We start from the raw sequence: 14,604 nt of genomic DNA on the forward strand, positions 1-14,604 counted from the left end.
ATGGCCATTTACTTTAGCAGTGGGGTCCTGAAGATACACACTTTCATAGCTGGGTTATCACAAAGTGTCTGGACACAAAATGTCTACATACAGACAAGTGGATGAAGATAGAGTGTGAGGCCTACTAAGTGGAATATTACTCAGCCTCGTAACAGAGTGGGATTCTGACAGACTCTGGCCCTGGGCTTGCTGTTGGGCACAGGAGCCCCAGCCAGCCCCACTCCATCCTCAGAGTGCCCTTCAACAGAGGTATGCCTCCACGATTGACACACAAGAAACCAGTTCCTTCCTCAAAGTCACAGCCCTGGAAAGTGCCGCCCGTACCCCCAGGCCCTGGATAGATGTGAAAGGAGCCCAGCAGAGTGCAGTAAGAGTGGATGGAGCCCTGAAGGGGGCTGCATGCCCAAGAAGGGGACCCCAGGAAGTGATTGATGGCCTGCAGTCACCCAGGGCATCCAGATCAGAGCCCCCAGGCTGTTCTGTGGCTGTAACGCTGCTATGAGCAGACATTTCTGCAACTTCCCTCTAAGACAGGCTCTGAACTAAACGCCTCTCACAGGTGGCTTGTCGCCTCGAAACCTCACAGTACGCCTGGTGTGTTCCCATTTCTCACATGAGGAAACTGAGGCTCAGAGGTGTAAAGCATTGTACCACATATCCTGAGGGAGCAAGTGCTTAGACTAGAACTCAGGGCTTACCTAAGCCCAGAGACCCACTATAACTCGTTTTGGAGGTGGTGTGTCCTGGTTCTGAATAAACAAATGCGTGCCTCAGGTAAGAATGGTCCTGGGGTCCCCATGCTCAGTTCGTATCCTTCACCAGAGCTCTGGGCAAGGTGGCAACCATCACATGACCAGCTGTCTCACATGGCCATCGCCCTCCCACTAGCAAGACAAGCCCAGCCTGCCTGCAGCTGATGTTTTCCCCTATTCCTATTTTCTCTGCTTCCCCCTTTCTCCTTATACACCCTGACCCCACTCTCCTGTGTCACTCTCTGGTGAGGGTGTGGAAGGCTCTTTTGTCCCGTATAAATTCATGAACAAGAACACGCAAGGGAATGTTTGTTCAGGGCAGGGAGAGTGTGCCTCCTTGTAGACTCTTCCTGGTCTAAAATGGCTCCAGCCTCACCTGGCCCAGGGGAAAGACCAAGGCTTTGCCAGAGAGCGAGCCAGCCTTTGGTGTCACCTCTATGCCAGAGCTGGGAAGAGCTGCAGGGCATCCACGTGGAGCCAGAATTCTTGGGCAATAATATTTCTCAACTGCTTACTCCGCTCGGCTGCCCAATTCTTGATCTTGCCCAGCCATTAGTGCCAGCTGCGGATGTTTAACTACGAAGCTACAGGCTGTGAGGGCTCGGTGAGAACGCTTGCTCTGCACTCGTGAGGACCCGAGTTTGAATCCCCAGGGCCCATGTAAAGTGCCAAACATGAGTGTGGGTGCCTGTAGCCTCAGCATGCAGGGAAGCTTGGGGCAGAGACACTGGGTGATTCTGAGGGCACAGGACGACTGCAAAGTGTGAACTCGGATGTAAACTGTGTCAATACCAGCCATTCAGGAGGAGCAAGTGTGTTCACTATTGCAGGGTGATATTATCTAAAAGGGTTTATGGAGAAGGGACCCTTTCTGCTTATTTTTCGATGAACTTAAATTGTCCTCTTCCCCCTCCAAGCCTATATAAACAAAATAGGATGAATGTGAGATAGAAAAACAAATGAGAGGGCCACCACACTTGGGGAGACCAGCACCCATCTCATGGTTTTCTGGTCCTGAGGAAACTCAAGGTTCCTACTTCCCTGGAGCCCAGGAGTTCCAGACACAGGTTTTGTGGGGTGAGATCGCCACCTGCTGGCCAGACAAGACAGCGTCACTCGTGCCCAGTGTCCTTTGCCGAGAGTTGGGGATGCACGGGGGTGTGTATGTTTTGGGGGTGTTCAGGGTGCTCCCCCTCTCTTACACAAATCTTGTGTACCACATCTGATTGTGTCACTGGTAGAGACCTGGAAAAAGGCAAAACTCTCATGACTTTATTATAGAAAAGTCCCAAAGTGCGGGGGCACAGCCAGTGGTTCCGGAGCAGCAGACAGGGAGCCACGTGAAGGTCAGGGAGGTGGGAGCTCTGGTCACGTGCCACCAGCCACCCTCTAGGTTATGACAGCCTTACTGTCCACTACTAACAGCTCAGACTCTGCTCTCAGTGCCCTGGCCGGCCCGAGCACAACCGGAGGTCAGTTCTTACACAATCCTTCCTTGTTTTACATGCAAGGAATAGGAGGCCCAGAGTCGCTAAGTAACTTGTTCAAAGTCGCATAGCTGGTGAAGGGTGGACCAAGGCCAGGGTGAACTAAAATTGGGCCTTGAGAGTCCATGTCCCGCCACGAAGCCACCTTTGTCTACCGGTTCCCTCACCCGAGAAGCAGGTATGCCAAACCTTGACAATACAGCCTGTAACCCGAAGCCAGCACCCCGTGGGAGGAGGCAGGGAGCCTGCAGAGCCCATTTGGTTGCTAGGGCTGCAGTTCGTACTGGCCCTCCGTGGCTGTGTAGAAGTCTTCCAGCACGGACTGGAGGAACTCAAAGGTGGGCCGCTCCTCCGGCCTGCCTCGCCAGCACTCGGTGATGACGTCACGGTACAGCTCCGGCGGGCACGTCTCTGGACATGGCATTCGGTAGCCGTGCTCCAGGCTGCGGATGACCTCGGGGTTGCTCATTCCTGCAGGGGGGTAAACAGGGTGCTTCAGGCCAGGGGGTGCCCCCAGCCGCCGGCCCTGGGGGCCGTAGACCAGCACTAGAAGGGAGAGGGCAGGCTCTGACACGCGGTGGCCAGTCTAACCCTGGCAGGTCACATAGGTGGCAGGATGGTACCACTTTGCCTTTTCAAATAGGGTCTTGTACAGCCCTGGCTGGCTTTGAACTCAAGAGAATCTGTCTCTGTCTCCCAAGTGCTGAGATTACAAGCTTGAGCCATTACACATCTGGCTCTGGGGCCATCTACCCTCTCTACCGGCTCCCCCCGCCCCTGTATGTGTGTGTGTGTGTGTGTGTGTGTGTGTGTGTGTGTGTGTGTGTGATTACTGAGAGCAGAACAATGGGCAAAGGCCTCCAGTGCCTATCATTGTCTTCATTCTTGTTGAGACAGGATCTCTTTGTGTTATCTGCCACTGCATACTCCAGTGGATTTTGAACTTCCAGGGCCTCTCCTAACACTGCCCCCACCTCACTGTAGGAGTGCCAGAATTACAGACACGCTCTGCTGTGCCCAGCATTACCCCTGGGTTCTGAGGAAACAGGGTCAAGTCCTCTACACTTACCTATCAAGCACTTTGCCCCGGAAGCCATCTCCCTAGCCCCAGTGTCATATTTAAGGATGCCTTTGGCTTTGCATTGTTTGGAGATGTAGGATTGCCCATGATCACAGGCAGCTTCTCATGGCTGTGACCAACATAAGTGTTCACTGGAGGAAGGTGCTGTGGGTAACAGCCGCAGCTGCTGACTGTACCCTCCTGACTTGGGCAGGAGTCCAGGTCCGTGCATCAGGACCAGACTTTGGCTATCTAATCCTGAGCGATGAAGGTAAGTGGGAAAGCTTGTCTTCAATCTACAACAAGCCATCCCTAGCATTCACCATGTTGGATTCTGGGGATCCATTTGAGCTCTGTGCAAGGAAAAGGATGAGGCCCTGTGACCCTGAGCAATGCTGGCAAGGAGACAGAAGCTCACAACCAGAATGCAGGTCTGGACTTTGGTCCCTGTGACAGGATCCTGCTCTCGCCAGTATGAGGTACCTATAGGTACTGGGCCTGGGAAGTCCCCATCAGGATGCCCCGGGAGGATGGTGTGCAGTACAGGGGCAGTGCCTACCTGGATAGGGAACGCGTCCATAAGTGATGATCTCCATCAGCAGGACTCCGAAGGACCACACGTCAGCCTTGATGGTGAACACCCCAAAGTGGATGGCCTCTGGGGCAGTCCACTTGATGGGGAACTTGGCCCCTGCCAGGGAAGTGCAGGAGCTCCAGAGACTGCCAACCTTCCACCCTCATCCCGCAGCAGCCCAAGTACCTTCCTGCCTGCCCTCACTGGGGAGGAGGTCTTGCAGGATGTGGGCACTGGATACATAAGGATATAGGAAGGCATAGTCACTTGCTACTATCCTAGTTCTGAAAAAACAGTGTTGTTGACACCGATGGGCAGTGGCGGTGAATGCCTTTAATCCTAGGCCCTGGGAGCAGAGGCAGGCAGATCTCTGAGTTCGAGCCAGCCTGGTCTACAGATAAAGTTCAAGGATAGTGAGGGCAACACAGAGAAAATTATCTTGATAAAACCAATACAACAACAACAACAAAACAGGGTCACCCCTAGGTGCTTCTGTCTGGCTTATCGTTTTGTTTGGTTTTGACTTTTTTGGAGACAGGGTCTTGCATATCCCAGACTGCCCTCAAACTTGATAGCAGCCAGGGATAACCTTGAACTCTTGATCCTGATGTCACCAGCCTCTCTCTACTCATCCCCAACACCAAGGAGACATACCAGGGGGCTCCAGGGAGGTGAGAAGTTTAAAAGCCTTTTCGTCTCTGTCTCTCTGTGTCTCCGTCTCTCTGCGTGTGGTGGTGGTTGGTGCTAGGATTGGGACTGGGGAGAGAGGACTGTACTCACCCTCTTGGGCAGTGTATTCATTGTCGATGATCCTGGCCAAGCCGAAGTCAGCGATTTTGCAGCACAAGGTCTCAGACACCAGGATGTTGGCTGCCCGTAGGTCGCGGTGGATGGAATTCATGCGCTCTATGTAAGCCATCCCTTCTGCGACCTGAGGGGACGGGCCCTTTGGTGAAGGGCAGCAAGGACGGAGCCCCAGTGTGTATGTGGGGCCAGCCTCCCCTCCCCTGCCAGCTGATGAGGAACAGGGCTGGGTGAGTAGAAAAGACAGGAGGCGCCCACCACTGCCCATGAGCTCAGGACAGCAGAAAAGGGGTCAAACAGCTAAGCTGACATCGCCACTCCTGTCCTCCCTTTCCAGGCAACTGTCTCCAAGGTTCTGTGGGCAAGGAATAGCAAGAGGAGGTGGGGCTATGGACATCCTCTATGAAGAGGGAGAAGAAAGGATGAACAGGGTGTAGGGGGATGGTGGAGAAGGACAGAGCTGCTCCTTCAGTGGACACTTTTCTCAGAGCAGCCAACCATGCCTTGGAATTACTAACGTCCAACATGCGTTGTCACTTCCCTTGGAGGGTCACTTCCCTGGGAGGTCACAGTTCTGACCTGAAACGTGAGAAGCCTTCTCTAGGACACAGAGTTAGGGTCAGTGTTGAATGAGCTGACTGTGGTTGCAGCCCTACCTCTGCCCCCACTCCTGCTAAGCACTGGGGGAGTAAGAGTGGAATCCAGGGGAACAGAGGCTCTTACAAAAGAGGAGCCTTGCCTGTCCCAACCACCTGCATGGGACCATCAAATCTTCAGTCACTCACTGGTGGACAAAGTGACCTCAGCTCTCACCTGCTCCTGCAGGAAGCCGACCTCTGAATGGATCCTCCTGAGGTATATATAGTAGCAGCTCCTCTCCTACGGAGCCACTACCCAACCCCTGGTCCCATGTCTTCTGTTTCTACATGTTTTGCCTTATGCACAAGTGTCTCCTCCTTTATCCATTTACCCCACTCAGTCATTATGCGTTTGCTGGTGTGGGGCTGTGGGGGCCAGGCAGTTGGAGACTAAACAGCTTCTCCAGGCAGCACTGGTGGTGTTCACTTTGTTAACTAACACTTACTGATCAGCTTTAGAAAAAACAAAACAACTACACAGACATAGAAGACAACAGCAGGCCTGTGGAAAAGATGCTACAGAGGAAAGGGGAGCTGGGGCTCTCTGTAGCTCTCCTCCGTGGTGTTCTGTACCCGAGGACACTAACAAGACTTGTCCATCCATTGGTGAGTGGTAAATAGCCCAAGAACAGAGCCAGTAACTCTTCTTGTCCAGGAAAACCTTGGTAGACATGACCTTTGGCAAGGGCGGGTCCTAGACTGGGATTCTGCAGACAGAAAGAGTCCGTCCAAGGCTGTATGCACAGAAGGTATGGCAGGGCACGGAACAGGAGCACCATTCTTGTGGCTGCAGAGGCCCCATGGAAAGGACTCAGTCTTTCTCTTTGTGAAGTGGGGTTAAAACAGAACAGACAAGAGGAGAGAAGGAAAGGAAAGGACAGACTTCTGATCATAAAGTACCTGCCTCAAAGCCAGTCTCCAGGGTTACTTTTCTGCGTCTATACTGCCAGTTGCCCCCATAGGTCTCTGCTGCCCCAGTGGAAAAAGATACTGTGACCTCAGTTCCTGAGTTGATAGCAGCTGCAGATAATATGGGTCAGGGTAGGAAGTTAAAGTGGGCAAGTGGGTTAAAGTGTGGGAAGAAGGCTCCCCTTTATAGCTCAGTGTGCGTTAAGAGAGTGTCTCACAGGCTGACCACAGACCACAGCTTTCTTGCTGAGAGTTCCAGTTTTAACAGTCACGCTCAGAGCCACCAGATGTGTCTTCCTGCCGGTTAGAACCCTCAGCTAGAATCTCTGGGGGGAGAAAGATGCTGTCCCATCTTGATTTCACTCTCTCCCAGCAAAGGCTAGAGAGTTCTATACATTTACCCAGAAGGAACCAAAGGCCAGTCCAGGACAACTGAGGCCTGACACTTGAAATTCCTGATGTGGGTGTGTGTGGTGGTGGTGGTGGGGTGTCTCTAGAAAGTTATGTTCCTGCTCATCCGGCTGGGTCCAGTTCCAGCACTGCACCAAGACTTAGGGGTCCTGGGACAGGATGGATGTATTGAAGAATGAAGTCATAGCAAACCATGCCTGCTTACATGCTAAATAAAATTCTTGCCTATTCGAAGGCTTTCCAAGTACTCATTGCCATCTCTACCTTCCTTATCTTATCCCATTGTGGCTGCCCAGAATTGGAACTACATTTCCCAGACTTCCTTGCAGCCAAGTGTCTCATTGAAGCAAGTGGTGTAGGGAGGGCATGTAAGACCAAATGTCTTACATTTGGGATATGTCCCTAGAGGAAAGAGGTAGGTTATTATCTCCAATCTCCTTCTTGCTGGCCGAGAAGAGGCGAGGTGGGTCAGATGGCAAAACTTCAGCAGCCACCTGACATAGTAAGGTGTCATTCCACGCTAAGATTCTTTGTAGGGCAGAAGACACCAGCAGACAGGGCCTCTCATCTGTTCACCTCTAGGTGTTTATACATTTAGTAATCACTACTTCAGGCTTCTGTCCTTCACAGCCCAGCCTACATCTGACCAACATAGCCTCTCAGCAAAGGATTCAGTATGGTCATGAAGCACGGGGAGGGGGAGGGTATCATGCCTCCAGGCTTCTTCTGCTTCTTAGCTCACCAACCTGAGCTGACATGTCAATCAGTCTTGGAAGGGACAATCTGCTACCTTCATCCGTCTTCAGAAAATCCAGCAAGCATCCTAGGAAAAGAAAGACAGAAACTACAAAGTGCCTAGATCCTGGCTCAGTTGACCTGACCTTATGGGTGAGGAGCCTCATGCTTCATAGAAACACTAACTCCCAGAATTCCAAAAGTTAGTTCTCAGCCAAGTTTAGGGACCAGTCTGTGGTCTCTTGGGTCAGCAGAGCTGGGCTGGAATGCTAAGGCTGATGTTCTCTCCCAGCATGACATTCCCACGTGTCTTCCTTGGTCCACTCACTCTCCTCCTTGACAGACTTCCCCTGAGGACCAAGCATTAACTAAACACCAGAAGAGAAATCTGGGGCAGGTCACAAATGTGGCTCCTTCACAGAGCCCACTGTCAGGTAGCTGTTCCTGAGGCAGGCACCTAGCATAGCCTGTGATGTAAACCTCCCTCCCCCTCCATGAAATTACTATAATTAGCATGGTCACACCGAGGACCTTTAAGAGGAAAGCTGATGTCAGAGCCATGAGGAATGAGGTCTCTTTCTCATTCCATCAAAGGCTGAACCAGGTCTCATCCCTGGCCAACTGCCCACCCCCCAGAAACAGGGTAGCAGAGGCCACCCTGCCCCATTTCCCTGGTTAGCCATACTGTGAAATGTCCACAGGCTTGCAAAAGTTCCCATGACTGTGAAGAGCTGCAACTGGGTTCATTAGATCCACTTTTGGATGTGCAGGCTACAGCCCTTCCTGCTTTGCAAGACTCTGTCCATCTTAGTGTGTGTGTGTGTGTGGGGGGTGTCAAAGCAGGATGTGTGTGCTGCAGCAGCAACAACAACAACAAAAAATGAGGTTGTGGAAACACGGAGCACACTCTGGGAGTGGAAAACACGCTCCAGAAAGCAACACTGGTGCTCTGGAAGGCCGAGCGTCCCCTGAGCCGAGAACACAGCTCTCTGAAACTACTCCACCTTGTTTCTCAGTCTCCCCTCTCATAAGACAAAGCTTACAGATCCCCCATAGGAACCCCCAGGCCAGCAAGCCCACCGCCATGCTCCGCTCTTGTTTCTGCCCCCTAAGCCCTGTCCTATAGAAGGAGAGAGGACCCCACCTCTGGCCATGTATTCAGTGACGATGTAGATGGGCTCCCTGGTGACCACGGCGTAGAGACGAACCAGCCTCTCATGCTGCAGGGTTTTCATCACGTTGGCCTCCCCCAGGAAGGCTTCTGGAGACATGGTTCCCTCCTTTAGGGTCTTGATGGCTACCTTCACGTTATTTTTGTAATAACCTGACAGGGCAGGAGAATGAGGAGCCATTCAAGCATCGAAGGAAGCCCTTCAACACAGATTCAAGCCCCATGCTATGTGGACCCAAGGCCTGAGCTGGAATATGCAGTTCCAGGAAGTAGGAGGATGATGAGAGTTCATATCTTGTGTGGGACACCAGCCTGACTCTGAAAACCCCATGATGAAGCCTCAGGTTGTGGTGGGGTTCATGCAGTCTGAGGACATGGGATAACACCCACTGAAGTGTGTAAGGCAATGGCTTGGACTTGCTCTTCCTGGAGATGCTGAGCCTTGGTAAGGACCAGGTCTGCAGCTCCAGATAGAGGCGCCTAGGTTCTGGGTGTGAGACTCTGGGAGGCATCAGAATGGATCTCTGAAGTTGTGTCCCAGACAAATGAACCAGAGCAGAGCATCCTACTGAGAATGAAAGAGGATTTGGCTTAAAATTTGGGAGAGCTGGACTCGATTCTCTTCTACCAAAGGAAGATAGAGTAATGTCGTGGGTCCTTTGGCAGCTGGGCTTTATTAGCTCATCTGTAAATGTACAAAACAATCAGCTCTGCCTCTGTCCCTCAGAGGCATCTCAGCAAAGGAGATGTGCTGCCCATATCTGCCTCCCACGGCCACGTCAGGCTCAGAACAGAGGGTCCAGAGAGGGAACTTGAGATGCCGCAACTCACCCATCCAGACTTCGCCAAACTGCCCAGACCCAAGTTTCCGAACCAGCCTGAGAGATTGCCTGGGGATTTCCCACTCATCTTGGGCCCAGAGGTTCTTGGGGGCTGGGTGCACACAGGGCAGGGTCAACCTCTGACACAAACCGTCTCCTTTTTCTGTGTCAGGGAAGAAAAGAGGGGCCGAAGGTCACTAGGGTAGACTTCCCTTAGGAACCACGCTGCCCCTAACTGTGCTCCTCTTTCCCACTGTGGCGGGCAGGATTTGACGTCTTGGATCTGCAGGCTCCGAGACGGCAGGATATTGCTACATTCCAAGTAGCCCCACACCAAGCATTAGGCTACTGATCTTGAAATCATTAAAGCTGAAAGTTGGCAACTCCCTAAGTCTGGCTGGGAGCACACCCACCCAGGTGATTCATACACTTTAGGAGCACACAATAGAGAGCCCAGGATTTCCCCAACACCTCTTACTAGAATAGTGCTGCACCAGTGCCTGGAGGGTAGGGAAGGTGGTTCGAGGGGAGATGTAATAGCCACCGTCGTCCAGAGAGCGGATCTTATAGTGTTTGACAATCTCCCCCTGGGTGGTGACATCCTTCACAGACAAGGAAAAGGCACCTAGAGGGTTAACCGACACAGGAGAAGTGAGGATCAGTAATGTGAACCCAGGGCTACGGTTGGGGCTGGTGATATCTGAAGAAGGTTCCCCAAATTCCGCATTTCGTTCTCAGCCATCTCAGCACAAATGCCCTTTCCTTTTGTCCTAACTCTGCTCTCCCGCAACACTCCTTATCGGCTCTCTGACCCTGACTTCCCCTCAAGTCCCTAAGCTGCCAGGGAATCAGGAACTCTGGAGCAGGCAGGACCATTTCTCATCCATACACGGGTCCTCTGTTGGAGTGCCTGGGATACTGAGAAATGAAGGGCCGCCGGAGGACTTGGAGCCTTAGTATCCTTGGCTGATGATTTCCCCAGAGAAATGGCCAGTCAGGGCCTGCAGTTCCATGCCCCTCCCAGAAGCATAGAAACCTATTCCCCCTTTGGGGAATTCCAAATTCACACTGTGGTTTACAGTCTATGCTGACATTTTCGTATAGACAAGGAGTTAACGCCTAGGAAGGAAGAATTTCCCACTAAGAAAATCCTTTCCTTGAGCCTTTATAAAACGCTCTGCCCAGCCCTGTGGGCACTTTATTTGCAAAGTGAGGACACTGAGTAGTGGTCACTAGGAGAGTTAGCAGCAGACTTGGGGGCACGAGGGGTGCACCCCACCCTTCCCCACGGACACACTTTTGAGGAGCAGTCCCACCGTCTGCCACGAGGGGTCAGGCCTGGACACCTCACTGAATGAGGACCTTTGATAATTGTGCTGATTGTTTTGGGTGCTTTCCTGTCATGGCTGTCCTCATCTCAAGACTTTGCTCCTCTTGTGTCTTTCCTTGTCAATCTCTCTCTCACGCAACCTACTTGCAAAAGGATGCGGAGAGGCCGCACACCTGTCCAACGCACCGTGAGCTTGCCACAGCCCTCGTCCCTGGATCTTAGCCCTAGACTGGATTCTGCAGACTTCCCCTGCTCGTTGCCTCAGTGTCTAAGGGCACAGAGCTGGCACTCCTGAGCTCACTGTCTGCACACCACCAGAGTGAGGACAGGGGCTTTTCTTGCCAGAATGCTGAACCTGTGTAGGTGCCTGTATATGCATTGCCAAAGCTCTTCTCACCTTTACTAGATGCAGCTCCTGTAGCTTAAAGTGCCCCAAAGTCCTGCCTACCTTATGGTAACGAGGCATTCTTAAAGAGCACCCCAATACCATCAGCTCCATGTCCATGGGACCTGGGACCTCCTGCCTTTGGGAAGTGTGTGGGCTGCCCTGGTTATACAGAGACATATCTATCTATCTATCTATCTATCTATCTATCTATCTATCTATCTATCTATCTATCTATCTATCTATTATTTTGGAGCAGGGTTTCTCTGTGTACTCCTGGCTGCCCTGGAACTCACTCTGTAGACCAGGCTGACCTCAAACCCAGAAATCCATCTACCTCTTCATGCCAAATGCTGGGATTAAAAGCATGCTTTAATCAATGTGTGTTTAAACATTTATTTATTTATTTTTATTGTATATGTTTGAATGTTTTGGGTACTGGGTGTCTGTGTCCTATATGTGTGCAGGGCTCAGAGGCAAGAAGAAGAAGAAGTCAGATTCTCTGGGATTGGAATTGCAGACATTTGTGAGCTGCCATGTGGGTGTTAGGATTGGGTCTGGATCCTCTGGAAATGCAGCCAGTTCCCTGAACCACTGAGCCATCTCTGTAGCCCCACCGTTTTCTTTTTAAAGTATTATTTCCATCCTTTTAACAGTTTTGACAGTGTATAAGGAGTTATACTTATTTTCACCACCACTACCTTCTCTCATCTCCTTGCCTCTCCCACTAATCCCTTCTTCACAGACTCTTTAACCCTGATAGTTGCCACCTACCTTCCAGCTAGGACACTAGTAGGTCCTCACATAAATACAAATAAGCAGCTGCTTGATAAACCAACGGATATCTGAGGGGCCACATGGAGCTTCTGGGGCAGCATCTTGCTTGGCTTGCAAATAAAGGCTGTGGCTTCGCAATGTGGGGAGGGACTCTGCTTGGGGAATTATGAGGAGCATGGGTGTGCACATGGGGAAATTCCACAGCGTTGAATGAAAAATAACAACAGTGGGACAGCACTGGAGAGGGCCAAAAGGAAGCTGATGTTAACCCAAGGGAAAAGGGAAAAAACTTCTAGGTAAGCTGATCATCTCCCAGGAAAGAAGCCAGTGGGGGAGTGAGCAGGCTCCTCTGTATCTAGGGTAGTCCACCTTCTGGTTGTAGTTATATGGTATTTACCTATCGCTCTGCCTAATTTATAACTGCTCACATTTTCTACATGCATTTTCCATGCTTCATGTTTTATAATAAAGAGAGACATTAAGGAGCTGGGGTGTAATTCAGTTGGTAGAGGGCTTAAGTAGTGTTTACGGGCTCTGAGTTTGAGTCCCAGAACCACCAAAAAAAAACGAGTGAGGCCTTGTCTCCAAAACAAAGCAAAACAAAAGACACCATGAAGGAACATCAACTGGATGTGGTAGGCCATGCCTGGAATCCCAGCTGTCAGCAGAGGCGACGGAGCCTTAGGAGGTTAAGGTCAGCCGGTCTAGACTGACTCTTTCTAAAAGGAGAGAGAGGAAAGGAAGGAGAAGCAGGGATCTGAGGCTGGTGGCAGCAAGTGACCCAGTTGCAGACAGATTTGGATCCCTGAGCCTGGGGTGTTGGCCCTGATTTCCTAATTCGCCAGCCGAGGCCTCGTCTACACCTGCACACAAGCCACTTCCCAACCTCCTGGGAGCTGCCAGCCTCTGACTGACACACTTTTTAAGGATTTTCTGAGCTTCTTGACTCTTTGGTTCCAAAATGTCGCTGGAGACCGAGGGCTATATTGTATTTTTTTTTCTCAGCCACCATCTGCCTCAGTTTACCAGTTTGTGACCACCATAGCCTAGGAGCTTTTCACTACCCATGCCATACACATCCCAGTAGTGCCGGCCTTGGGGCCAGGAGAACAGCTGGTGTGGACAGCCTCAAAGCCAGCTCCCAGGCCAGGACATGGGACAGAAGCTATCCAGAAGCCCCCTCCCTCCCACTTTAGACTGAGGCCTCAGTGGGGGACTCCCCAGGACCATGCACCTTTATTGCTCTCACTCTCTCTGATGAGGAAGGAACCGGCCTTGTTCATCGGAGCCAGCAACTGCCGCTCGGCATCCTTCCGGCTGATGGTCCTGAAGAACCATCTGGAAAACAGCAAGAGCGGGTGAGCCTCAGAGCTGGTGATACTACCTGAGACAATCCTGGGGTGTTCCTCGCACCCTGTTCAGTCAGACGCCCCCTAAGTCCCTGCAACCCCGTTCCGTCCCATCTCCTGTCAACTTCTAGGCTCATGGTTCCCCTGAATGAAATGAGAGCATAGGTTAGGCGACCACTAATAGAGGTCACCTATTAGTGACCTGATGTCACTGTGATTTTGCCATTTTCTTGCCATCTGAGTGAATGATGGCACCGCCAGAGGCTTTCTGGACCTGGATTCCTTACGAATCACCCATCTTCAGCATGGGGCTTTTCGGCACTTGTGGTCAGATCTAAAATGCTCCCTGCAGGCTTGCATGTGTGTGGTCCCCAGCCTGTGGTGCTACTTTGGGAGGTTGTGGAGCTTTTGAGATATGAGGTCTAACTGGAGGCCCTCGAGTGGCACCTGGGGCAACAAGCCAGCTCAGCTTCTTCGCTGGAGTTATATCCGCTTCCTGGTCCACTAAGATGCGAGAGGTACCCAGCTGTACATTCCTACCGCCACGAACCCACCTGTGTCTTTCCCACCATGGGAGACTGTCCTCTCTCCAACAGTGAGCCAAAAGGAATCCTTCCTTAAACTGTATTTTTTTTCCAATAGTGACAAAAGAAATAACTAGTTCAACACGGTTCTGGGGAAAATCGCAGGGCCCACAGTGTGTGGGAAGGAAGGGAAAGAGGCAATGTCACCACTGTGAGGTTGGGCATGCACAAGTCTCTGCACCAGGTGAGGGAGTAGGCTGACGGCCCAGGTGGGCCTTTCTCATGTGTGGAGGTTGGTGATAAGAATGCTGAGGAACCCTCTGAGGACTGAGCCCCAGGGCCTGTCTCTGGAGGTGGTGAGGAGTGATTGAAGGGCATAGAACCTTGCTATAGATTCTGGAAGAGACAAGACACTGGGGATAGTCGCATCCAGAGAAACTAGAAAGCAGGTGGCTTTTCTTTCAGATGGGAAGATGGACTCCTTGGCATCCTTCAGAATGGGAAACAGTATCTGGAGCCTCTAATTCCCAATCCCTCACCAATAGCCACTATTAAGCTCATTTCCTGGCCCTGCCATATCCAGAGTGCCTAGAGCAGCCCTAACACCTCTGGCTTGAGGCAATTTATCCACCTACTTTTCTACTTCCAGGGTCTCCACTGGGGCCACAAAGTTGCTGGGAACATAGCCTTCTCTTCCTGTGATGAGCGACCTGGCCAGCCACCAGTCTCCAGTGCTAGTGGGAAGAGGGAGAGACAGAAATATGGCAGAGGCTCACACAAGACGCGTTGGGCGGCTCCCAGCACTCCCCAACAGATTCCAATCTGGTAGGAGACTGGATGGCGGGGCCAGCCAGCCAGCCTGGTGGTAAGGAAGTGC

At 51.7% G+C, this 14,604-nt stretch overlaps 1 protein-coding gene across 1 annotated transcript in view; it reads right to left on the reverse strand.

Moving 5' to 3' along the window:
- Window positions 1-2,001: 2,001 nt before the first annotated feature.
- Blk (BLK proto-oncogene, Src family tyrosine kinase) overlaps window positions 2,002-14,604 on the reverse strand; it is a 42,417-nt gene continuing 29,814 nt past the window's right edge. The window contains exons 5-13 of the mRNA XM_021658424.2: window positions 14,363-14,461; window positions 13,089-13,192; window positions 9,841-9,987; window positions 9,373-9,525; window positions 8,515-8,694; window positions 7,382-7,458; window positions 4,654-4,804; window positions 3,859-3,990; window positions 2,002-2,710 (exon numbers count right to left, since the gene is read on the reverse strand). Of these exons, the coding sequence (XP_021514099.2) occupies window positions 2,505-2,710; window positions 3,859-3,990; window positions 4,654-4,804; window positions 7,382-7,458; window positions 8,515-8,694; window positions 9,373-9,525; window positions 9,841-9,987; window positions 13,089-13,192; window positions 14,363-14,461 (1,249 nt within the window). The 3' untranslated portion in view covers window positions 2,002-2,504. The remainder of the gene's footprint in view (window positions 2,711-3,858; window positions 3,991-4,653; window positions 4,805-7,381; window positions 7,459-8,514; window positions 8,695-9,372; window positions 9,526-9,840; window positions 9,988-13,088; window positions 13,193-14,362; window positions 14,462-14,604) is intronic.

Source organism: Meriones unguiculatus, chromosome 9 (genome assembly GCF_030254825.1).
Source record: "Meriones unguiculatus strain TT.TT164.6M chromosome 9, Bangor_MerUng_6.1, whole genome shotgun sequence".
Classification (NCBI taxonomy): Eukaryota; Metazoa; Chordata; class Mammalia; order Rodentia; family Muridae; genus Meriones; species Meriones unguiculatus.